This window comes from Lasiodiplodia theobromae (genome assembly GCF_012971845.1).
Source record: "Lasiodiplodia theobromae strain AM2As chromosome Unknown scaffold_24, whole genome shotgun sequence".
NCBI lineage: Eukaryota > Fungi > Ascomycota > Dothideomycetes > Botryosphaeriales > Botryosphaeriaceae > Lasiodiplodia > Lasiodiplodia theobromae.
The window spans coordinates 271,144-296,406 of NW_023336449.1; the positions used below are offsets into that span (position 1 = coordinate 271,144).

General features: G+C 55.4%; 6 protein-coding genes across 6 annotated transcripts; 3 read left to right on the plus strand and 3 right to left on the minus strand.

The window, feature by feature from the left end:
- Window positions 1-124: 124 nt before the first annotated feature.
- Window positions 125-3,481, plus strand: LTHEOB_7829 (ATP-dependent RNA helicase; the record flags this gene model as incomplete). The annotated part of the gene is made up of 4 exons (XM_035517238.1): window positions 125-585; window positions 637-716; window positions 769-816; window positions 885-3,481. 4 exons carry the CDS (start codon window positions 125-127, stop codon window positions 3,479-3,481), a joined length of 3,186 nt encoding a protein of 1,061 aa, XP_035370848.1.
- Window positions 3,482-8,050: 4,569 nt separating this feature from the next.
- On the minus strand, window positions 8,051-9,042 carry LTHEOB_7830 (Spore development regulator vosA; the record flags this gene model as incomplete). The annotated part of the gene is made up of 7 exons (XM_035517240.1): window positions 8,051-8,166; window positions 8,216-8,268; window positions 8,316-8,400; window positions 8,467-8,603; window positions 8,653-8,719; window positions 8,781-8,851; window positions 8,924-9,042. The coding sequence occupies 7 exons, from the start codon at window positions 9,040-9,042 to the stop codon at window positions 8,051-8,053; spliced, it is 648 nt and encodes a 215-aa protein (XP_035370849.1).
- Window positions 9,043-11,846: 2,804 nt separating this feature from the next.
- Window positions 11,847-16,140, minus strand: LTHEOB_7831 (Glycoside hydrolase family 43; the record flags this gene model as incomplete). The annotated part of the gene is made up of 5 exons (XM_035517241.1): window positions 11,847-11,989; window positions 12,061-13,256; window positions 13,484-13,846; window positions 14,373-14,445; window positions 14,514-16,140. 5 exons carry the CDS (start codon window positions 16,138-16,140, stop codon window positions 11,847-11,849), a joined length of 3,402 nt encoding a protein of 1,133 aa, XP_035370850.1.
- Window positions 16,141-16,708: 568 nt separating this feature from the next.
- LTHEOB_7832 (F-box domain cyclin-containing protein) lies at window positions 16,709-18,586 on the plus strand (the record flags this gene model as incomplete). Its single annotated transcript, XM_035517242.1, has 1 exon — window positions 16,709-18,586. The coding sequence occupies one exon, from the start codon at window positions 16,709-16,711 to the stop codon at window positions 18,584-18,586; it is 1,878 nt and encodes a 625-aa protein (XP_035370851.1).
- A 1,804-nt stretch (window positions 18,587-20,390) lies between these two features.
- On the plus strand, window positions 20,391-22,073 carry LTHEOB_7833 (Tachykinin family protein; the record flags this gene model as incomplete). Its single annotated transcript, XM_035517243.1, has 5 exons — window positions 20,391-20,472; window positions 20,532-20,933; window positions 20,988-21,366; window positions 21,444-21,673; window positions 22,066-22,073. 5 exons carry the CDS (start codon window positions 20,391-20,393, stop codon window positions 22,071-22,073), a joined length of 1,101 nt encoding a protein of 366 aa, XP_035370852.1.
- A 463-nt stretch (window positions 22,074-22,536) lies between these two features.
- LTHEOB_7834 (MFS sugar transporter) lies at window positions 22,537-24,687 on the minus strand (the record flags this gene model as incomplete). The annotated part of the gene is made up of 11 exons (XM_035517244.1): window positions 22,537-22,740; window positions 22,793-22,960; window positions 23,017-23,148; window positions 23,201-23,247; window positions 23,302-23,411; window positions 23,467-23,553; window positions 23,613-23,834; window positions 24,008-24,113; window positions 24,197-24,496; window positions 24,554-24,582; window positions 24,641-24,687. The coding sequence occupies 11 exons, from the start codon at window positions 24,685-24,687 to the stop codon at window positions 22,537-22,539; spliced, it is 1,452 nt and encodes a 483-aa protein (XP_035370853.1).
- Between the last annotated feature and the right edge of the window lie 576 nt (window positions 24,688-25,263).

Below are 25,263 nucleotides of genomic sequence, written 5' to 3' on the forward strand. Positions count from 1 at the left end.
GACAGCGCCGCCACTGACCGGATGACGGGGCAATAAACCAAACTGCGCGCGCCAGTTCCATTGCCGACATCACGTAAACCTGGCTTTCTTTGCTTCGAAGCTGGCTTCGGTCGTAACGTATGCCATGGCCGCCGAGCCGAGTAGGCTGTTAGGCCAAGGCATGGGCAACACGGTCGAGGACGAAGACAGCGACGTCGATGCTGAGCACGAGGAGGACGTGGACATGATCCAGCCTGCGCCGTACATGGGCCACAGCCAACCGCTACCCGACGATGAGGGCTCCGATATGGATGCCGAAGGCGAGGACATCGACGCTGAAGGCGAGGAGGTTGATGACGATGAGGATGCTGGCGAGCCAGTCGGAGCAGTCAAGCTGCAGCAAGGCGATGACATTGACGCCGAGGGCGAAGAGGACGACGAGGAAGCCGTGCTCGACGACTCTTCAGACGAGTCCAAGAGCAGCGAGAGCGAGGTTGATGCCGATGGTGAAAGTGACTCGGAGTCGGAAGGGGCAAATGAGTGGGAGGGCCAGAGTGATACAGCAGAAGAGGGCGATGCCGAGATTGTGGACCCCAATCGCTGCGTGTAAGTCTGCTAAACACTCATGTGGATCTGACGCTGATCTCCGAAACACAGCTTCTGTGGTCAGGACGAGGAGCATGATCCCAGCGAGGAGTTTGAGGAATATCTCTCGTGCGCTGTATGCGGGGACAATGGTAAGCTCAGATGCGGCGAAAGATTAATATATGCTGATGTTTGTTCCTGCAGCCCATCGGCAGTGCGCTCGCGACGCTAACTCACTTAAGACTGAGGAAGGTAAGCCAAGCCAATCGCACTTCTGACTTCGGTCCCAATGCGCCGTGCATCTGCTCACCGCTGTACAGATGCCGAGAACTGGCGCTGCACGGCTTGCGTGGAAAATGATCTGGAAGCTGATGAGGAAGAGACTCCACGCCCTGCTGTTCGGCGGCGTTCTTCTGCTCAAAAGCTCACCAGAGACTTGTTGCCCGCTTCCCGAGGGACCAATAAGCCCGACTCGCATTCTGTGTTCAACACCTTGATCCACCCAGATGATCCTATGGACGGTTCCCGCTCGCTCAGGAAACGCAAGGCAGAGCCGGAGGATCAGCCGCTGCCTGTGCGTTCAACTCGAAAGCGACGCCGATCCTCTCAGACGCAAACGCCATCCGAGCCTGACGCCGACGACTCGGATGCCTCATCGCCAGCCCCAATCCGCGTGGCTTCGCAACCGGTGGTAACGGACGGTGAGAAAGAGTCGGATGAGGACGAAGGGTCCAACGCTATTAGGTCATCGCGCCGAACGCGGCCAAGAAGGTCCGCTTCTCAAAAGGTTGACCAGCCCGGTGCCATAATCCTCAAATCCACCAACAAGCAACTCGTCGTTGCCTTTACGAATTTAGACACATCAAAGCTGCGAGATGTACTAAGTTCAACTGCAAAACAGAAGAAGCGGAGAGCCCGTGACCGGGCCAGGAGAGCTGAACGTGCAGCCGCGGCCGCTGCCGAACCCGAAGTCTCTCACTACCCGGCGCTCCATAATAACTTCACCCAATTCTTCGGCTTCGGCGATCGCGAGATGGATGAATCAAAGTCCAAGCCTTATGGAGGCATCTTATCTGAAGCGGAAGCTGATACGAGCAAAACCTTTCCTGGTGGCGCAGACCGTAAACGCTTTGAAGATGCACGTCTAAAAGCAGAAGACGACTGGAAAAAGAAGACCGCTCAACTAGGCACGTCTAGTGATCACAGCCGCAGCTCGAAGGTGTCGGGACCACCAAGCAAGATCAAATGCATCAATTTTGGAGGGTACGAAATCGACACGTGGCACGCTGCGCCGTATCCAGAGGAATACAGCCGGAACAAAGTCCTTTATATCTGCGAGTTCTGCCTCAAGTACATGAACTCTGACTACGTTGCCTGGAGGCACAAGCTCAAATGTCCTGCAAAACACCCCCCAGGCGATGAAATTTACCGTGATGGACGTTTTTCCTTTTTCGAGGTCGACGGACGAAAGAATCCTGTCTACTGCCAAAACCTCTGTCTCTTGGCAAAACTCTTCCTTGGCTCCAAAACGCTCTACTATGATGTGGAGCCATTCTTATTCTACGTCATGACGGAAACAGACGAGTACGGATGCCATTTCGTCGGATACTTTTCCAAGGAGAAGCGGCCAAGCAGTCTGAACAACGTATCCTGTATTCTCGTTCTGCCAATCCATCAACGAAAGGGCTTCGGGCACATGCTGATTGAATTTTCGTACCTCCTCACGCGAGTAGAGAAGAAGACCGGCTCCCCAGAGAAGCCGCTATCGGACATGGGTCTCGTTTCCTACCGGAGTTACTGGCGGCTAATCCTTTGTTACCAGCTCATAGACCAACGCGGACCCATCAGTATCACAACCATCTCCGAGAGGACAGGCATGACGGCCGACGACATCGTATCCGCTTTGGAAGGCCTGCGTGCTCTTGTGAGGGATCCTGTTACTAAGAAATACGCCTTGCGCCTGGACTATGATTACTTCCGTCAGTATATCGACAAGTTTGAGGCCAAGCAGTATCCGCAGATCAATGCCGAGTGTCTTGTCTGGACTCCGTATGTGATGGGACACAACAATCTCTCTCACTACGACGAGGGCCCACCTTTGCAGACAGTTGCACAGCGTGAGGGCGAAGACGATGAAAAGGTCGCGCCAGAAGAAGGGGTGCAAATGACAGAGGCTGCTGAGCATCCAGAGACGAATGGCCATCAATCAGACAATCAGAATGATGAGGCCGAAGGGAAGGAAGACGTGGCTTCTTCCGGCGATCCCCAAAGCCCGCAGAGACCCAAAACGCCGAAAGCGAAATCCACCGGGTCTATCAAGTCAAACCCCTCTACCCCACAGGCCAACGGCACCTCGCGTCAGGAATCAACACCAGCCAAAAACAATCCTTCAGCCGGCATACCACCCACTCGCTTTGAGGTCTTTCCGCCCATTCCTGGCACGGCCGCGAAGAAGCGTGGACGGCCATTCTCTTCCAGCAGCAGGCGCAACGTTACACCCGTTCGGAGCTCTACGAGGAGCGGCAAAACTCTCGGTGGCGCTAAACCGGAGACACCGCTCGCCGGACATGGCAAACCTCTTTCTATGCCTTCTGGACGCCGTACAAGGAGCAAGCTCGGAGAGATTGTGGTAAACGGGCTTGATGGGGCCAACGATAGCCGGCATGGGAGCGAGGAAAAGCCAGACAATGTAAGGGGAATCGGCAAGGGAAAGGGGGTCGGCAAGACTCGAAGTAATGGCTATTCAAAGCAGATTGAGGAAGACGACGACGACGACGATGCTGCAACGGCTATGAGCGAAGATGAGGAGATTGGTAACGGGAAGGGCAAGTCTGCCCCTTCGCTTGTCGAGGTTGGCGAGGATCTAGATGCCGATGGTGATATCGACGCTATTGGTGAAGACGACCCTGATGTCTGAACCACCAATATGCTTACATACGGCCTGGTTCCGTCCCCATATCCCCGGGTGCTCGCTTCGTGCAGGCGAAATAGCCGGTGGCGCCGCTCTCCCACTTGGCAGTGCCACTGATTGAAGGCCCGCCGTCGTCAATATTCGTTTCCCGCAGATCATCCTCTCCGTTTTGTCTTACGGTTCGAGGTTGCATCCATCTCTCTCAATCATGTCATGAGTAATTGCGTCCAGGATGATGGTGGCGTTTCTCCGCGTTTGTTCATGTTTTGGCTTTATTTCTTTTCGATGAATCCTCCAGTTCAGAGGGACGTTAGGGAAATACCATATTCTGCTTCTTGTTTTGACATGCCGTCTCACGAGAGGGAAGGGGGAAAAAGTCACGAAGGCTGCTGGTTTTGAGTTGAAAGTATTGGGCGAATCATTCTCATTAATTCAAAACTCTTTCTCCGCTTGTCATTTCATATTCATCCTGTGCTTTTCTTTCTTTCTTTTTTTTTTTTTTTCGTGCCGCTCTCTTCCTCACTCACCTCTGTTTTCCTGAAGACGACGCGTCAGTCGGCGTGGTACGAAATGCTCGAAGAGGACCCGTCTGCAAGAATTCTGCTCTCGTAGATCTCAGTTGCACTCGGTTGCATGTGCTGCGATCCCTGTTCTGTGTCATTGTCTTTGTTTCCCTTCTACTTCTTTTTACTTGTGTACGATACTCTCGCAGAGCCCTTAGCTAGTTGCTGCAAAACAGAAGTACCTGTGCTAAAAAGCTGAAATGCCATTGCCCTTGATATGCTGACTCTACGCCCAGGCCGTGACATAGAAGGAGTATTTTTTGATGCCGAAGGCATGGAGCCGTATGTTCGAGGTGACGAAGTAAGCTGAGGTCTAGTGAGAAAATGCTCTTCCTCGCGACAGATGAACAATGCCTGTTTCTTTGGGTTTCGTTAGCAAGCCGAGCAACGTTTTCCCCCTCTTCTCAGCCCCTAATATTGTGGAACGTGGACACTATATTCGTGTGGGTGAGCTTGGAGAAATGGACGAAACGCTGAACCAAAGATTCGTGATTGCGACAAGTCGGCATAGTTGGCCAAAGCCAATGACTGGGGGCTCTCGAGGCCCCCAAGCTGCCGGTGTATATTTTTCCGTATGCTGGCCGAGTATTGATTGCATTTTTGCTCCGACAAAAAAAGAAAGAAAAGGAAAGTCGGCCGCTGCGGCCGCTGTCGCGCATGAAATATCAAACGCACGCACAGTGTACCTTTCGTGAGAGGCACGCACGTGGCACTGTGTTGGTGTTTCTTTTTTTGCATCCCACTCGTTCGTTTTCCCGGAGGGGCCCCTGACACGACACGACAGGGAGCGCGAGGTAGCGTGGGTGGTGTTGCTGACAGGGATGCAGTGCGAACACGGAGAGGTACTTACTAAGAGCGACATGGGCTGCATGAACTTCCCGTAAGCCGCATGCATGCCTTGCTTTTTCGGGAGTCGACGTGTCTCCTTTTGTCGTGTGCGCGTGTCAGCGTTCGAGAAGAGGTGACGCGATAAATTGATAGTGCCGTGCTTGAGTGGAGCGAAGAGTGATTATGGCGACCACTGATATTAGGCTACGCGTGCTGATAATTGGGGCCCGCTCGAATGTTTACTTGATAGACACTTCTCACTTTTAACCTGTTCCGTGTTTGTTTCGCTCATAGACCCGGAGTGAACCATCCGCCTTTTTCCTAAAGAGACTTGTTGAGTCTGTTCCTGGCTAGATACTGGCGCACCCATGTTTTCGGCACCAGCGGTTTGACGCGCTTGATAGTAGTTTTAGGATCCATCTGTCACTCCATCAAAGGGAGAGGCGTGCTTGGCAAGAAAGCAAGGAGAGCCAACAAAGCTATCATGCGAACGTCGGTAGATGGTAGGAGGTTGCTATGTTTTTATTTTCATGAACCTGGGAGCTCCGTTTGGCACGGCCGTTACATGGAATTCCGTGACCATGAAGAGAAAACACGACAATGTCAGGTTTCCACAGGTAGAGTAGAAAAAGAATACGTTTCGTGGGCAGATCGACGAGGAGATGCACCGAGAAGAGCGTATGTACTGCTGAGCGATGTATGAAACGACTAGAAAACACGAGGAGACGCCTTTTTCTCACGACAAGGCGCATTGACTCTGAGAGAAGGCTGGCACTGTACATGAGACGTAACGTGGTACAATAGGCCCTCTCCCAGACTGTTTTGCGTACTTGTACGCCCTGCTGTGACTGATGGGTCTGCGCGACTGTGGATCTTTTGTGATACTGCCAAAATCTCGACCGCGGTCGAATCATTCACGCGATCTCGTCTCAGCTTGACTAACGAGGCTGGAGAGCTAGTAGTCTCAAGCCTCATGCGCAATAAGCATCAATGAAGATGCCACAAGGCAGTTGGATTCGCAATGGATTGCCGAAAGCAGGAGTGACATTATTTAGCAAAGTTGTGCTAAACTGTTCAGGAGCTCGCTCGGTGCGGCTACGGACCAAGGGATGAAGCTAAATTGTATTCACATGTAAATGGTGCATTATGCGCTAGGTCAGCCACAAAGGAAGATCAACAGGCCCGGCGGATGCCACGTCCGGAGAAGATAGTCCGACGTTTTACTAATGCATCTAGCTCTCTGCAAGAACGGGTCTTAGATCTGCCGAAGGCACAGTGAGAGTCCCAAGCCTTCAGCAGAGCACAGCCGGGGGCTCCGTCTTCAATGTAGTCATTTGTTCCTATGCGATGTTTGCTGTGATCTCGCTATTTGGTCGTACGATACAGTCTCTTAGCTAGAAGGCAAAATCACAACATACAAAGATCCGTAAATGCATGACGGCGACCATTTTGAACCGTACATCGTGATGAGGGATGACCGACGACGAGACAGCACGATGTGAGGCTGTTAACATGACGCAAGTGCAAAATTCGGTCTCGATAACAGATGAAGCAAGCAAGAATGAATCAACCAAGAAGCCAGACTCCGCCATGGGGCATGATCTAGAAGATGAGGTAAAAGTTTTTCTCCAGCAATGCAAATCGACTTCTGGACCGACCCAGCAGAAAGAAAGAAAACACACAATTGCCAACGCGAGTCGAAGGACAACTACTACAAGAACAAAAGCGTCCAGCTGTAATAGCATCATGGACATCCTTCGGGTGGAGAGAAAGACAGAAGATGAACCATGATACACGAAAGCCAAAAGCCAGGTACCTCCCTCATGTCTTTCTGTCTGAAGGAAACAAGGGAGACCCGACTAATCCATGGTAGAACTGACCAGACGATGCTCGAAGTGTCGCGAAAGAAGATATTGCCGCCTAATGGGACCGTGGTACGCCTCTGTGCAGCCGTTTTTGCCCGCCCTTTTTATGCCGTAACTCCAAGGAACCGCGGATAAGTCGAAATCAGTAGGTATAAGAACGTCGACGCCCGTCGCTTTCGAGAGAAACACATGGCCAGCCTCAATGTCATGATCTCATCGCCTGCGTCGTCGACGGAAATTGCATCACCACCCTCACTCCAATCCAGGGACATTGGACTCCTACAACATCACCATCGAAATCCGTATCCAATGGGAGTACATCCCATCATCTTACTGCCCCTCGGTCTTGAAATGATGGTCCTCATGCTTGTACTGATCGTCAAAACCAGAACCGTGATGCGGGGATGCGTGATGACCATCGCTGCCCCCGATCGGGTGGTGAAGGCTATTGAGTTGGTAGTGTGAGCGTGCACGATCAACGCGCTCTTCGTACCGGCTGGCTGGAACGGCCGGCCATTGAGTCCCGGCCCTGCTTCCGCTGCCTTCAAACGGATTCATGAGGGAACCGGACTGCAGATTGGGCGGCTGGAAGTGGAATTCGGAACGAGGAAAATGTGAGCCGTGCTCTGGAGACTGAACAGGCATGCCACGGGTACCGTCTGTCGCGTGATTTGAATAATCGATGTGGCTGATCGATCCTGAGAGGCTGTCTGTGCGATCGTGGTACGAGGGGGGCAGGGTCAGTCCGTCGTCCGTATAGGGCTCGAGTCCTGCGAAAAGATTACTACTCCGCGAGGGAACCGAAGGTAAACCAATACTGCTCGTATGAGCAGCCGAAAGAGTCGGTCTAGCACCGCCAAGTGGTGGGCCCATGGTCGTCAGCTCCTGGGGAGCTGACGTACTGTTCATTGACATACCCCTTCCATAGCTGCTGTAGTTGCTGCTATAACCTATGTTGTTTGCCGGCCAAGTGCCCATGCTCATGTTGATACCGCTTGGTGATTGGACGGGTAAATTCCCCTGTCTGTTCGGCAGTTGTTGCGCGGATGGGGACGAGCTAACGTGGCTCGCGTTGTACCGCGGCGAGGCATCGTCGTCCACCCTCTGTCGTTTGATAGGAGATCCGTCAGCGTGCGTGGAATAACCCGAGTGGTACGTGGCGCTGCTCATTTGGTACGCAAGGGCAGAGGGATTGGTGGGCGTCGGAGGTTGAAACTGTTGTGGTGGGGGTTGTTCGAATGTCTGTGAGGGTGGCGATCGTTTGCGTCTCCTCAAAAACGTTAGTATCAACTTTCCAATCTTGCGCACAATCGGTTGTCTCACCCCATCACGTGTCTTGGTTCCTTGCGAAGCCTGAGTCGAACTCCTTGGTCCGAGAAAGCGCGGGAAAGGTATGTGGACTCGTCCATTCCATGAAAGTCCTTTGCGGACACGACTGAAAACTTTTAGCTCCCGCAAATACAGCACACATGCCTTGTGCTCACCTTTGAACCTGTCTGAAATAATGCTGGTAACGAATTCATACACGTTGCCCGGCCTGCGCAATCAGTATCGGCCCCTGTCGCAAGCCACGGATTTACGTACTTGTGGATATCGAAGAGGCTGAAGCGGAGGCGGTGTTCGCCTTGCTGCTTGATTGAAATGTCGCCAAACACGAAGAATGCGCCATCTAAGATTGACAAGCGTTAGGACGAGGATGAGTCTGCGACCACGGGTATCAGGATGCCATCCTTACCCTTGTTGTCAACATCCTTCAGGCGATGAAGTGACGAGCAAATGGTACCTGACAAAGCCTTGTCTGGGTTGGCTTCGTCTTCTTCAGGGTGCCACAAGTCCGCAATCATGATAAGATACGGACTCTGCATGTAGTGTCTGAATGTCGTCAGCATCCGCCAGCTTCCACGGAGCTTGAGCGTCTTACCCTTGAGGATCGGCGTTCGGCTTCACGCGCAGCTGGATGATGGGAGGCGGATCGACAGGTTTCCGCGCTGTCGCATTTCGCCGGGCGTCAGCCCAGGCTCACAAGTCGTCGGGTCGGTGCAAACTCACCTTTCTCCTTTCCGTCGACGGTGACGAGAGCCTCCTTGGGCTGCTGGCGGATGACAAGCTCGACATCGGCGCTAAGTTGTACATTATCAGCTGGGAGTCGGGCGTCGTGAGATGGCGAACTCCGCGACGTGTCTCCGCCGTACCTGCTCAATGGCCGAACATCCGTTTGGTGCTGATGCTGAGGCTGCTGGGCGTAGACCGGGCCGCCCATGTACATTGGCATGTAGCTCCCCGAAGGCGGTCCAAAGTGCGTGGGCATCATCTTGGCCGGCAGGGCGCTCTGTGCAGCCCGCTTGGAACCTGGTTGCGAAGTCGAGGGGAGAAAGGCTGGAACAGTGGCGCCGGCGAAGTCGAACAACCGCGGTATTTGAGGCCAGGCAAGCAGAGCAGGAGGCGGGCCGGTTTTCAAGTAAAAAGGAAAAGGCCAGCAGCGCCAGCAGCTGAGGGCGGCGGGGGGCCGTTGAAAGTGCTATCGGCGCAGGAAGAAGAGTGGTTGGTCTCCACAGAAAAACAGAAAGGGTTCTACGAGACCAACAGAAACAAGTAGCGGGGAGGGCAGAGCGTGGTTGGGTGGGCGCTTGGCGGGCTGGCGAGAAGTGCGGAGGATAACAGGCGGGCCAAAATCCGAAGGGACGGTAGGAAGAGGGAATGAGGCCAGGTTTGATCTCAGCATCGAGGAAAGAAGCATCCGGCGAGCGGGTAACGAGCGGTTGCGGCTCCACGGGAGCTGGGCAGAAAGCGTGATCGCGGGGTGGAGAGTTGGGGAGAAGTGACGATGGCCAGACCCACCGCAGGCACAGAGTTATGCAGTCACGCCTGCTAGCGGCGCTCTGATCGCGGCTTCGCTGGGCGGAGGGGCAATCGTCAGGCAGCTCCGGGTGCCGGATCTAGCCGTGCTCTCGAGCTTGCGGGCGCGCCTGGTGACCCCGCGCTGGGCTCGCCGGAACCGTGGATAAGCCTGGGCCTGGGAGGGAGGATGACGACGGATGCGGGCTCGGTCAACCAAGGCTCGCGGGCCACGTGCGGCGGCGGCGGGCAGGTCGGCCGCGAGGCGGTGCGTGAGGCGGAGGCCGACCGGGCAGAGCGCTTGGGGCGGCGCCCGGCGGGCAGGAGGCCGTTGGGGAGAGGAGGTCGCGGTGGTGTCGCGCGGACGGAGGGGGTCAGGATTGGGCGTCTGAGTACACCTGCAGCTGTGCGGGCGATCACTGGCTCATCTCGCCCGTTCTCGTCGGCGCCACGGCGAGCTCAAGGTTCTGCTGATCTCCGGCTAAGATATCTTCGCTACCAGACTTGGGCTCACGAATGGCGGCGCGCGGAAGGCGGCCGACGCAGCTGCTAGCCGGCAACGAGCCCCCGTCCGCAGCGCTACCTCAACGCCCGCCGCGCGGGGCTGGAGGAGAACGCAATGTGATGGCGAAGTAAGGGACCACTGGGCCTGGCGCATCCCTTCGCGGGCATGGGGGCGCTTCCCGCGCGCGCTGCTGCTGCTAGCGCCGGTGGCCGTCGACGCCGGATTGGGGAGCTGGCGGGCGTGCTAGAGGTGGTGAGAGCGGCCGCGAGGGAACGAGAGCCGTGGCTTGTGACAGCGGCCGGGGACGTCTCGCGAGATATAGCAGACGTCGTGGGTGCGCGGCAACATTCCACCTGAGACTGCGGAGCGGATCAGCATGGCCCATATGCGGCGTGCACAGCGCGCTGCACATCTGGCGCTAGGGCAGCAGCAAAAGAAGGTTCAACGGCAACCTCTTGCACCGGGTTGCCATGGGCAGGGGGCAACGCTCTGGCATCCTGGCCCTGTCGGATCGCAGGCCAAGCGCAGGGGGCGCACCGCCGCGGAGCTGCGCAGAGGCGACCCGGTTCGCTGCGCAGCAGGCGCTAGACGCCCATGCGCCCCCGCCATATCGTGCGAGGGCTCAGCTCGCCCGCGGCCGCCCTTGGGGCTTCACATGCCTTGCGTCGCGCCATCTGAGCTATCGCACGCAGCTGCACCGAAAGCTGATAGAATTCTGCAAGCGCTTTCAGAGGCCTGCGTCGACCAGGGTCGCGGCCTGTTGCACTGCAGCCGCTGTGAAGCCCGGGCGATCAGAGGCAGATCGAGGGCCAGTGCTTCTCGTCGACCTGCCGTTTGCGCGGCCCGCGCTGCGGCGCGGCAGGCATTGGCGAGCCCGAAAAGCAACGCGCTGCTGCACCGTTCTTTTTGCGCGGACCTGCGCAAGAAGCAGCCTCAGATCGATTGATGAGGGCAGCGGAACCGCCCCCCGGCACCCCGCCCAGCGCTGCCTGTGCGACCTCAGCCTCTCACCGAACGGGAACACGCCCTGCTGAAAACCCGGCTGCGTCCTCGGGCCTGCAGCCGCGGCCTGTCTCATCCTCGCAAGCAATCTCACCGCTTTCCGCTGTTTCGCCACGCCGTAGGGACGACCGTCCAGGTCCCTGGAATCCTTTGTCATCACCAGCCCTGCAGCTCCATGAGTCGCGCCCTGGCCTGCCGGTCCGCCTGCCCCGTTGTGGGGAGCATCGACGGCGTGAAGCTGGAGGATCGAGCTAGCAGCCACCGTCGACCCTCCCGCGGCGAATCGGAGCCATTTGCCGCCCGCAATTACTTGCATCAAGCAAGCCACACCGTTTATCCTGGCTAGCACTGACAACATAGCTCGCGCGCTGACCCACGACGAACGTTTCGCAGACGCCGAACACCTGTTCTCTCGGCCACCCGGAGGCTCAACACCACGCATCCACAGCAACTTTTGCCTCCCCCTGTCGAGCTCCGGCCTGTTCGAGCTTAGCCGCCCCGGGAGGCGTAAGACGTCGTCATTTCCGAAAGCCAATGGCCTCTTGAAGAACTCGTTCACACCTCTGGCCCCACTCTAAGCCCTTCCTAGGCAACTGACTCACGTCGAACCGTCGTTTCTGTTCCTCCCTCCTGGACGAACAATAATCTCGGCTCTACTTCTGCTTTGCACTGTTTATGCACGCGTGCACAGAGTAACGTCTTGGATTTCTTCTAACTCTGAATAATTGACTTTACAGTGTCGAGCAGAGATGTGCCTCTTCCCTATTCGCACTTCACTTTGCACGCCTGAAAGTTACCATCAGGGGCTCGTCGGACACGGGCGGCGCAGTGTATGCATCACACTGCTGGATACCCTCGTCGCTCACGATATTGGTTTCGTAGTTTGAATAGATTGCGGCGATGATGAACTTCATCTCTGTATTGGCCAAGCCGTCAGTGCTCACTCAGCAACGCGTATGCGTGCCAGGGGAAAGGTTCGAGACTCACGATAGGTGGCCAAATGGCTGCCGATACACATCCTTCCGCCACTGCCAAAGGCCCAAAACCATCTCATCATCTCACGGTACTGTTCGCCGCCACTCTCGCTCTCTGCAGTGAGCAAGCCGCCCTTTTCATCCAGCCACCTTTCTGGCTTCCACTGCTCTGCGTCTGGAAAGACCTCTTCATTGCGGTGCAGCGTCCATGCTTGACTAGCCACACGCACCTTGGCTGGCAAGCCAGCGTACTCGTGTCCTGGCGGGCCTAGCGATGCGCCGGCCGGCGATGTGCGCGGTTGCATGCCAGGGATCGCAGAGTGTAGACGAAGTGTTTCCTGCAGCACGGCCTGGAGCAGCGGCAACGAATCAAGCTCCTTCGCGTCGGGGATCTCAGGTGCAGATGCAGCGGTGATGGGCGTGGATAGGCTGAGAAGCTCAGACCGGAGAGCTTTCTGGAGCTCGGGACGCTGAGACAGCTCATGCACAAGATAGACCAACGTAATTCCCGAGGTATCAAAGCCAGCAGCTAAGTGATCAAGCACTTCCGAGGCGATCTGCACGCGGCGCTCAGACATGTCGCAAGGAGTGGTGCTGTCTGCCTTCTTCGCCAAGTTTTTCTCCAGCGCAGCGCTGAGCTGACTGTACACGGCAGGATAGGCCTCCGGCCTCGAGGACGCCAAGTCCTCCTCCTCCGGGCTCTGCGCCAAGACAGCCGCAGCCTTCTCGCACATGTCCCACGTCATGCTCTCAATGTCCCGGTTTGCCTGATCCACGAACTCGGGGGCCAGCCTCAAACCAAGCCACCGCTTCACCCAGCTCGTGAAGCCCGGGAACTCCTGCGGCCAGAACGAGTAACCATGGCGGCATTTGTACCAGTGCAAGAAGCGGCCACGCGCTTCGGCATCTTGCGTGAAGTTGGTACCCGACGCCAGGCCGAAGATGTGCGACGTCACGAAATCCATAGTCAGACCGCTGATGAGAGGATAGATGCTGGTCGCCACCGAGGTCTTACCGCCATTGTCGTCGTCACTGCCGCTGGAGGTCAAGGAAGCCAGAAGAGGAAGGAGACGGTCATGCAAGATGACGGCGGTGGCTGCACGGAGGGATGGCGCGGATTGAATGGTGGATTTGGAGTAGATATTGCTGATCATGCGCTTCCGAGTCGAGTGCGGCTTTGCACCGGCTGTAGCGAACATTGGGGGGACACTAACAGAAAGTTAGAGACCGTAAGAAACATGTTTTCGTTTTTTTTTTTTTTTTTTTTTTTGCAAACTTGAGTCAAAAACACAAAGTAGAGGCTGACTCAATCTTTATTTTTTTTAAAAAAAAAAGGAAATTAGAGGAGGAAATGATTTGGAAGATGATGGAAAGTAGAATCGAATTTCTAGGTCAAGTCTGGTACCGTACGATAAGGGTCTTAAACAGGGACTCACCCGAAATTCGCAAAAAATTCATACCATCCATCCTTCTCCCACCCGCCGGCGTACACCCTACTTATCCCGCCTTTGATGCTAGCGACCGAGATCTCGTTGGGTGCAAGCCGCACGACAGGGCCCAGAGCCTGATGCGCGGCGTGCACGCTGCGCACCTCGCGTGCGCGGCGCCGGCGGTCGTAAATCCAGAGCGGACAGATGTGGCATGACCAGTGCGGCGCGGGGATGCGGCTCAGCGGAGAAAGCAGGAGCGGGTAGATGACATGCCGGTAGAGCAATGCGGTGAAGAGGCCGATGACGAAGATGTGCACGAGCATCGTGAGGTCTCCTGCCGCTTCGAAAGGAAAGCGAGTTTGATGGGGCCTTTTGACAGTGAGGACTGTGATGGGTTCGTTGAGTTTCACCGAGGTGTGATGCTTATCTGCCGTTCACGTAGGGCCCCGGGCCTTTATCGATACGAGGACTCGGCTGGGGATGGAGGAGGCCGACGTGACGTGGGGCTTGGCGGGTTAATCACTTGTGGAAGGTCGATCCGAGCATGGATGGCGGGGAAGGAATAGAACGACATGGGTCAGAGGCATGCTGGTAGCCAGTGATGCTGCGCTACGATGGTCTTGCTTGTCGTCTTGATGGCGGCGGACGGCTCTCACGGAACATGGCTGAGCCTCATTTGGGGCGGCCTGTCAGACTAAAAGTTGATTGGTCGCGAAGTGCTTAATTTAACGTCTAGTTGTACTTGCTACTTTGCGCAGAAGAATGCTAGTAATATAACATTTCATATCAGGCGAGGGTATCGGAACTCACGCCTCCATGTCCTCGCGCGCATCGGGATTCAAGGGCATCGAAAGCACATAACCGTCAATCAATCACTTGGCCTTGTCCCTGGTACCTCCATCGGCTCACATATGCATCCGTCGAGCCATTGCCGCCGTTACTAGTAGCATAGACGCCGACTAGCGTTCCTATGGGTGATGGGTTAGCCCTCTGTCATCACAAAACAGGAGTTTCAGCTCTCTAAGCGAGCGCTCACCTGTGAAACCCCAGCTAACCACGCTGCCGGCGCCATACATGACCGTCGTCATCTGCGACTGATGTGCACTCGGCCCGACAGAAAAAGAATAATGAGTCAAATTAGCAGCCTTGATCTCGAACCTGAGAGTCTGGTCTACCCAGGCATCAGGCACGGGCACCACCACCGGATCCGGAACAGCGACATAGCTTGTCGCGCGGAAGCGGAAATGTGGCCTCAGCGTCGGCGCGGATGTAACCGAGTCATTATCTCGAGAAGGGAGTAGGACAAGGCCAAGATCCATGTGATGATTCTGAGTGAGGAACACTGTTACTCCTGCTTCATCTTCCTCGTGTTGCGGCGAGAATGTGATATCCACACCAAAAGTGAATAGTGTGTCGACCTGGCGTCTGGCCAGCAGTGTCTGGTCCTCAGTCGCGTTTTGTGCGTCGTATGCTGTCAGGTTCAGCCTTGACGGTTTCAACCTCAGGCTGTATTCATGTCCGGGTGGTGAAATGGCATATGCATCTGCCCTTGGGAATCGCCAGTGCAAAAAGTGGAGAGGGAGGGCCGTCCCCGGGGCGAAATCCACAACGTCAGGGGATGAGATAAATGGCCCCGCTCCCACAATGGAGCCTGGCGCCGACGGGCGCGGCCAGCCAGTCATGTGGCCCCTCACCTGAGAAAGAACAGGCCATTCTCCCTCGTCCCAGGTCACAGGGAAGAGTACAGTCTCGCGACCCATTGGGTATGTGAGAAACTGAGGCCCCGAGCGTGTAGCAAGTGCGACGCCCCACCATTTCCCGGCTGTGTCTTGGAATAGGTCAACGTGGCCAACAGTCTGAAAATATTCGGAGGTATTCGCATTTGACAAGATGGGATTCCCCTGATATGGTTCATAGGGACCGTTTGCGGACGAGGATCGGGCGATCGTTTCCATGTGGTTGAGACCGGTCCCACCCTCGGCAATCATCAGGTAGTATAGCCCATCCTTCTTGTACACATGCGGGCCTTCGGGCGCTAGGCCTCCGGTCCCATTCCAGATGTTGACATGCTCACCCGTTTCTCCAGTCTGAAGATTGATGGGCATCTGATCGATTCCAGGCCTCACTTTGTAAGCATGTGAACCCGTCATGTAGACTTGGCCATCATCGTCCCAGAATGGACTGGTGTCGTAGCCTTCAAAGGCAAAATGGACAGCATCGGACCACGCCGCGTCATCGTAGGGATCTCTGGAGGAGAAAATGACGTTGTCCCAACGTTTCGAGTCGAACGCGTCTCGATCGTCATGAACCAAGGTGGTTACAATATAGAAAGTGCCATTGCGATATCTGATAGTTGGAGCCCAGATTCCACTAGTCTGCCTGCTGGTATTGGCGAGTTCAGGAAGCTGCCCGGGACGATTGAGAACATTGCCAATCAGCTGCCAGCGTTGAAGGTCTTTGCTGACATGGATGGGAATGCCAGGAAAGGCTAAAAAGCTCGAACTGGCGCAGAAAAAGGTATTGTCCCATTCAGCGACGAGAATGCAGCTGGGATCGGGATGAAAGCCTGGCAGAATAGGGTTGGTGTATGTCAGGTTCTGGCATAGTGCAAGCTGCGCCACTAAGGCAGAAAGCAGAACGGGGGCCAGTGAAGTCCAGGCCATTGTTGCAGGGAAGATGCCTTTTCGGAGATGCGATTGCAAGCGAGTCGGTGTTTGAGAGAAATTGCATGCTTTTTTAAGCCGCCGGTCGCAACGGTACGGTAGCCTCTTTTCCGCTGTGATCGCCACGCATACTGAAGCAGGCTTCCCCACCGGGTAAATTGGTTGCTGGCTGTGGAGACCAGGACACTTCCCCGCCAGCCACACGAAGCATATCTGGACGTCTTATGTTGCAGTCGGCAGGGAACACGATGTTTCCAATCGCCTAAAGGTTAGCTCACGGCCGTAAGGCATTCCTAAGAGGCTCGTAGCCACGAGCTTCGTCACGGCTGCGCAGAGTTGGATTGGTGGAGTCATGTTGAGAGAAGGTGTGTGCTCACGGGTAAAGTGGCCCGGGCACGAGAAAGACGAGGCGAAGAGACGCGAGGGGGCACGCGAATGAAAACGAGGCCGCTCTTGGCGAGACTCATGAGTCATGTACGGCCTTATCGATAGCCCCAAGGATGACGTTCTCGCCGTCACGTAGCTGCCTAAAGCCATCCAACACAGATTTTCAACACCTGCAAGAAAAATGCCCACAGCACTTGAAGAGCTCCCTATAGAGCTCTTGTCGCACATAATTATCTACTTCACCACCGCTCAAGCCCTGCGCGACCTGTCGTTAACCTGCCGCAAGCTGCACACATTCATAGAGCACGATGGTTGGAAAATCTTCCTACGCAGTCGCTTTCCTTCTTACCCAGCAATCAACCAGCCCGCACGTCTTCTGGCCCACTCGTTGACAACTCTGTCAAGGAACTGGGACCGGAAGGCTTTTGTTGGTCGCTACATCGAGCCTGCCGGCTCTATTGTCTCCCTGAACAGTGGACAGCCGTTGACGCAATGGAAGCGGCCCCGAGGACAGACGATGGGATTCCAGCCCAGTTTGGACTCGTATGAAGAACTTGCTGATGGATCTGCGTACGGTCGTCGAGAGATACTCGTGTGGGGCGCTGGGACCGATCTACTTATCCGGGCCAAGGAGTCGGGCCCAGCAACTGAAAGGTTATGGGACCAAGTCTCGCAAGCAGATCGACAGCACTACTTCGACCAATATCACCATAGAACAAGCTGGTTCACTTTCAAGATACCCGGTTCCTTTGAGGGCAGAGACGATATTACTTGCGTCAACATCCTCCGGCCTGCCCAGAGGAGCGCGACGCCTCACCCGGATGCTGAACAGGTCATACTGGGCACAGCTAACGGTGACTTGAACCTAGTGACCTTTACGCTAGATGATCCGCCCGCGTGGCGCCGTGAGATCTACAATACCGACGGCCGCCCCGTCAAGGCTGTTCATGTCTCATCGTCGTCCAAGAACCCTCTGCTCGCAGCTGCTTTCGCAGACTCGGCCGTCGCATTGTACCCAGTGCACAAGGCTGCAGACACGATAGAGCCGATCAGCCATCTGCAAAGTTTGTCCAAAAATCACACCCCTTCCCGCATATGGTCAACCCGCTTCCTCTCCCCCGAAACTCTTGCGATTGGTTTGGGACCCTCTACAGAGCCGGTTCACGTCTACGCAATCACCCCTTCGGGTTTCTCAGAGGGCCCGATACGCAAATTTGGCCTTGACGCCACTCCTTGGGGTGCTCTGGATAGAGTCGAGGTGACGACTGACGGCGAGCCCAGGCAGTCATCGGTGTATCCGATCTCGCCTCTGCCGTTGCCGCACTCGGCGAAGGACGATCCAAATGTCTTTCTGAGCGGTGGTTACGACGGTATTGTTCGTGTGCACGATATGCGCTCGCCTGCAGCATACGAATCTTGCTACTGGGATCCAACAGATGATGGCGCGGTGTATGCCCTGCAGACGATTGCGCGCGAGAGGCTTGTAGTCGGCAGCTCGCGCCACAGCATCGTCAAGTTCTTCGACATGCGTGTTTCTGGTGGGCGAGCCTTTCAGTACGCGCATGTCGGCGGGCCACATGGAACCAAGAGCAATTCCCTCAGCAATGGCACACGCACAGACGGAGACGCCGGTTCAGAATGGCACAGCAGCCATTACGGCTGGAATCTTTTTCTCAACCCGCGGAACCAGTTCAGGCACAACCAGCGTCGCAATGACCGTCGGTCCATCGACTCCCCCGTCTACGCTCTTACGTCTCCGTCGCCTTTCTCGCCTTCCATCTTCGCTGGTGTGGAGAACAATGTGGTGCAACTTGACTTCACCTCGATCGCTGACACGCATCCCGATCCCATGTTCCAGCATTCCCTGGTTCGTATCGGGAAGCACAAGACAATCAATGTGCAGAAAAGCTGGAACCCGAGGGGCGACGTCCTCAATCTGGCTTCATATGAGCAGGGAACGAGAGGCGCTATGCGGTTGCGGGTACAAGCTGGTGTGGGCAAGTATGAAGGGGCCTTGGAGGGATGGGACGAGCGGTGGCGGGACAGCAGTGACTTATGAGGCGCACGCTGTTCGACAGACAGTAGCTGCAGTCAGACACAAATCCAGCATCTGTTGCCTGCAGGCATTCCGAACCGCTGCACCTTTTGTGTTTGATACTCACTGTATCACCATGCAAGCGACCGCTCCTTTGGATTGGCTACATGGCACCCCCACCACTGGCTGGTCGCACAGAATCCTGCGCTGTCGGAACTGCCCCTATTGGACAATGCCGGGCTCGGAATCCTGCGGATCTCGATTCTCACGGGGCGATCCCGGAGGTACCTAGTGCATATGACGGCTCGCGGGTCTTAATTCTCCGTTTAGAGATTACTTCGGAATGTAAAATCACGGCAAACGGGAGAGCAAAGGGGGCTATCGTGCAGGGGCTTGGAGTAACGTTCGGTACCACCATCTTATTTCGACATGTACTGTATCGCTGTATGTTTTTTTTAAGCCCTTCCATGCGTGGTCAACTTGTTCATTTCCAGGCGAATCTACGTCTTTCCTATCCCATGTTGGAGTTCATCAAAAACATCGATAAGATCTCTGTTGTCATATGCTAGTCTTCAAGATGAATGTATCATACGTCAGTAGGGTTCTGAAATGTCTTGGTGTAATACTGTCCTGGCCCGAGGAATGTCTCGTTTCTGTCTGTCAAACAAACAAGGGCAACATACCGCACCCGGTGCTTTGGACTGGTAACGCGCACGCTTCAGTGGAACCGGTACGAGGGAAAGTCTGGCTTGGATGGAGGCTCTCATGGTTCCGTCGTGCTACAGGTTTGATCGTCGACGAAGAATTGTGTGAGACAGTGCCATTATTATACCCTCTTCCTCAGGCACCTTCATAGACTACCTTATTTCGTCTTCAATCAAGGCTGTCAAATCTGGGGAATTCTTCATGAGGAAGCTGAGAACCATTGGCTGTGCTCGTTGGTTGATATGGGCGGGATGCTTCTCGATTCTTTGCAAATGGAGGGAGGCGTGGGCCATGGTGCTGTCCTGTCTGAGGGGGATCGGCCTTGTGGGATACGACTCGGCCCCGCAGTGCCGAGAGTAGCGTGAAAGAGATGCTGATCCGAGATAATCAAACTGATTTCGGCTCAAAGGAGGGCTCGACTCGTTAAGGTTGCGGCAGTACAGACGTATCAGCCATTGCGCCGCCGTCGGGCAAGAAAACAGCGGAGGGGCCATGCTGTGATATAGAGGTTACATCGAGCGCGTGCATATCGCGTTCTGGCGCTCTCCCTGGTGAGTACGCTGTCACGTTGCTTTTTTCGTCCTGCATCCATGCTTCACGTGAAGGGGCTTCACGTCAGCTAGGTAGGGACCAATCGGGAAACGAAGCACGTGAAAAATGCATTCGCCTCTTGCGCTGGTGGAGACGGCAGCGTTTTCTTTAGGCTGGCCGTGAAGGAGTGACGAGATATGCATGTGCCGTATGCATTGAAATGTGCGTCGAAGTTTGCCTGCCTGCGTGCGGCTGAATGGGTCGAAACGTGTGACTGGTCGCATGTGGATGTCGACGTCAGCGCTTGCACGGTGAGATGATCTCCAGGCATGCTATGATTGCCGGCCAGGAGGAGGAAGATCGCCGACCGATGTGGCGTGGTGTTAGCTCAGGTGGGGAAGCGCGGATGCTGCTCCGACTCGATTTGCGGGGCCCCTGGTCGCACACGTGATGTGCATTTGGCTTCAGACGCCATCTGCCTCGCTGCTGAATCAGCCCCGCCCAGACACTGGAACGCCTGCGCGCCGCGGCCTAGGCCTGCTGTCGCGCTACTGACGTCCTGTCGCCGTGATGCAGACCGCGCAGTTCCGTCATGTCGCGGGACGATGAGGGACGCGGCTCTGCGAAGATGGACGCGGAAGACTCTCTCTCTCCAGCCGTAGCGCGTTCTTCCAGTATGTCGTGCGGCCAGCTGCTGACTGGCAGCTCCACCACTGACCGCTCCCCCCTGCAGGCAGCCCCGATGCAGACCACAACAAGAAGCCGCCGCGCAAGAGGAAGCGCAAGCCGCGACCGCCGCCAGCCCAGCCGGGCCTGCGCTGGCTCAACTCCACCGATCCCAGCCAGTTCCGTGCCGCGAGCGTGCGCAAAGCCGTCCGCTCGCATGTCATGTACGACCACGCTGCCCGCAAGAAGAGCTCCAGCCAAGCCGACCACGACCACATCGCCCTCGTGCACCTCTACAAGCACCCCGACGGAGCCCTCGTGCCCGCGAACCCCGCCCCACCCGCCCACGACGGCGGCAATCGTCTGGCCATCTCCCTGCTCGACCGGCTTGCCTCGCACCTGGACCCGCTCGGCCAACTGCCGGGTTTCGCCGCGCCCAAGCAGCATGTTCGCGAGCTGCAGCAGTTCTGTGAGTACCCACCATGAATGCTACGTTACGCAACCGCAGCTGACATGTCCCCAGGCGTCGAGTACTTTGCATCAACCATTTACCGCGTTGCACCAATTGAGAACAGCAACATCTTTCTGGCCGGCATGTGCATGGCATCTGCGCGCCTCGACGTCCTCAGAGGCCTCTCCCGCGAGAGCGCCATCACTGCTGCCGTGAAGCTGGAGGCGGTGCGCTTGCTCAACCAGAGCCTGAGCGACCCACGCATTCAGCTCGACGATGAGACCATCATGATCCTAACCCGGCTCCTGCATAGCGAGGTGATCCATGGAAACTTCGCCGTGCTGGAAGTCCACAAGAAAGGCCTGGAGAGAATCGTCCAGCTAAGAGGAGGTTTCCAGCGCCTCTACCACGACTCCCCTGCATCGCGCTGGCTGTGCAATGCGGTAGTACAGTATGTTTTCAGTCCATATATCTTTGTCACTTGACTCTGCTACTCTGGAAAACAAGCACGTGACTGACTCGTCCCAGTGTGGTATTCCAAGCCTGCATCCACACAGAACAGCAGCCCGCGCAAATCTTCCTGGATTGGGTGCCTGCAACTTATGACCTTAGCGTACCACCTGAGGAGCGGGAGCCGGATAAACCAATGTATCTCCCAGAAAGGATCTGGGCCTCCATTGTCAAGGACTATCGATGCTCGAGATACACGGCAGAACTGCTAGAAAATCTTCGGGAGGCTGTTGATATATTCCTTTCATGTAAGCGAAGCATTTCGAATGGAACCTGCCCTGGAAGAAATGATGAGCGGCTCTTCCAAGCACGTTCTTTTCTCATGGACCGAATCCTACCGAAGCCATCAGCAGAGGATCCCGAGAGCCCGGTATTTGGCGATTGGTACTATGAGTCCATCCGTATTCTTTCCCATATCTACGCCAACGCATTTTTCCACATGGTCCCATTCTCAGTTGCTGCAATACTTGCGAGCGATACATTGACCCCATCCCGCCCACTCTCAGTTCCGGAACTTCTTAAAGCAGCCATTGAGAAGACGCACCCCGACCCTGATTTTTGCTGGGGACCGCTGATGACTCGAGTCCTATTGTGGATGACCGTTGTGGGAGGTGCCGCTGCAAACCCCTTGGCGTCCCAGGTCACTGAACGGGATGTCAGAGCTAAACTATATCCCGGGCTTGAAACAGCGCGACGATATCTCATATCTCTCGGTTTGAGGAGCACAATCGTACTCGCATGCCAGTCCCCGTACTCTCCGGCACACGTACTGGAAGTCTTGCGGAAAGTCATTCAGATCCAGGGAGAACTCCCCATGCAGACGCCCGCGATTGAGATGACTGGTTTGAGACCTTCATATCAAGGCAAAGCCCCATGCTCCAACTTATGATACCCTCTGGAAGGCCCACCTTCCGAGTAAAATGTTACAAGACATTTTAAGCACACCAAAAAGATAACCAGTTGAATAATTAAATGGCCCTATACCATTAACATGTTTGCAACAGCCATGTAATTTCTCATGTCTATCACTTTCGCCGTGTATTGTACGAAACAACTGTTGGGTTGACGCACTCCCTCCTATAGACGCCAGATCGATCCTCACAACACCCTACTACTGCTTGGTTTCATGATGGATGATCTCTGCGGCATTCGGATCCACCTTCACGTCATGAATGTTCTCCGGCAATTGACCCAGCGCGCGCTCGCCAAACAACAGATCAATCTCCTCGAGGGAAAGCTTCTTTGTCTCCTTGAAGAAAATGACGATGACGGGGAGGGTGACACAAATGTTCCAGGCAATGAAGACGAAGTAATACTTGGGTGACATCAGCATACACAATCTTTGGGAAGTATCGTTTTCTGCTTACCTTCCAGCCAATGGCTCCTAGACCGATGGGAGATACCTGACTCCAGATGGTCGAAACCAGCCAGTTGCCAATGCCCGTAGCGAAGGCACTGCCGCGAGCTCTGATTTGCATAGGCATGATTTCGGAGGCATACGTCCAGCTGATTGGACCGAAGGAGAAACTGAAGATCTGTTCTGCTGTTACTAACCCGGTCTTTGAGGTTCTCAGCAAAAGTCATTACTTACGCAGGTCACCAAAAAGATGAAAAAGACACCACCAATCGAGAGGCCTTCCCTTGCGCCATTGGGGTTCTTAGCGTTGAGTATAGCCTCACAAATGAGCGCCAAGGTAATTGCCGCACTTCCGAAGATCAATGGCTGGACAGAATCGGTTAGCTGATGGTCACGCATCAGGGCTCTGCTGTCATACCTTTTTCCTTCCAAAGCGATCCGCGCAGAATGTGATGAAGACAAGATCTATCAAAGCGGTCAGGGTGTCTTCAGTGAAACACAAGGCAGAAGGACACTTACTGCAGAGCGGACCGACGCAGTTGTAGATACCGGTAACAAGGAGGTTGCGTGAGCCCTCGATGCCCAGGTGCTCGTACATGATCGTCTGGTAATAGTTGATCACGTTGATGCTTTTCACACGTCAGCCTTCTTTCGACTTCAGCCCACTCGGCCACAGGAACGTACCCAGTCATCTGAGTGAAGACCTGCACAGCTGTGGCGTGCAAGAGCCGGGTTCTCCATTGTTTGACGGTGAACATAATGCGCCAACCACTAAACACAACCAGGTCAGTAAGTGAAAGGCTCCCGAATTCCCAGAGGTGTTCACTAACGGTGCGGTAATGGCCTTTTCTGCAGAGATGGTGGTTTTGATCTCGTGAAATTCGCGATCAATCCACTCTTGGTTGCTGCCATTGAAATGTAGCTTGCGAAGGACACGCATTGCTTCCTCGTCGCGGTCCGTCTCCAGGAGGTGCCTGGGGGATTCGGGGAAAAAGGGCATGCCGGCCATCAGTATGACACAGGGCAAGGCCTGGAAAGCAAGGGGAAACCTCCTGCGCGATATCGTCAGCCATCACGATCACCTTTTACATGCAAGTTGGACTTAGAAAACGCCTGAATCAGAAATGACGCCGCTCCCGCTCTTGGCAGCAAGCCTCGAAAGCGCCATCAACGCCTCAGGCCCCGCGAATTGCCGCATTCGGATTGTTACAAAGCGAGTACTTACCAAGAGAACGAGCTGGTCTTTGGAACATGATGACTTCCGTAACCAACCCATGTGGAGACGATGAATCCGACACCGATCATCTGCTGTGCAATGCCGACAATCAAACCTGGGAGGTTGTTATTGGGCGCACTCTTCATTTCGGGATCTCTATCTGAAACTTGCCTCTCTTTTCGGGATGGGCGCATTCACTCTGGTAGACGGGAACACTCATGGACAGAAGGCCGACAGCCCAGCCGGCCATGATGCGGCCAACCAGCATCATGGCGAGATGCATTGCGGCGCACTGAAGAATGGCGCCAACGCAGGCGATGGTTGCACCGATGATGATGGTGCCCTTGCGGCCAAAGCGGTCCATGGTCAGACCGCCCATCAAACTGCCAAAGACGGCTCCACCAGAAAAAGTGGAGTTGATTGCTCCTATAATCGGAGAGGTTTTGGTGGTGTCGAAGAAATCCAGGAAATGCGGAGACTGGATGACGTCGGTCATGACTGCAAGGCCGTCAGTTCGTCTGAGAATCAGCAGGTTGAGTGGAACCAGCTACTTACCACCAGAGTCGTAGCCGAACAGGAAAGATCTGAAGGCGAGATCAGCTAATTGCTGCGGGCCGTCGGACCCACTCCCGGAAAGCTCACCCTGTCGCGGCGAAAACGGCCAGCGATATGTTGAACCAGAGGCCCATGTTGGCAACAATGTCTGCAAATAGCTCTGGAAAGTGCTCCCAGTAGGGGAGAGCAGCGGCCAGGTAATAATACTTTGGCAGGGCTCACGTTACACCTGATTACCCGGGTCTGGGTGGTCTACCATGCCTAGTTGGACGCGGAGCGACCAGCACCCATGAGCAGATCGCAGGCATGGTGCCATGTCATCCCATGATTCCCTCCAGTGGGATGCCTTCCTGTCTGGGCTCGCGGTACAATTCCCCCGCACTCCGCAGCCAAGCTCTCCCCAGACACCACCCTGCTGGGCCCGTGCGTCATATATTCCGCCAATGAGAGGCCCGCCGTGTTTCAACCCCCCAGTTATTTCATTGTCCAGGACCACGGTCATCCGACCGGGACTGCGAGCGCGAGGCTCTTCTGGCCGAAGCGAGGCGGCTGCGGGGCAATTCTGCCTAAACTCCACCACGCTGTCTTAATTACCGCGATCTTCCAGGGACTGAGATCCGAGAACACGAGCTGCCGAGCCGCAAGCTAGCTTGGGCATCCCGCCAGGCACGCCATGGGTTTACTTAAAAAGCTGTGCGGGTCCTCCGGTG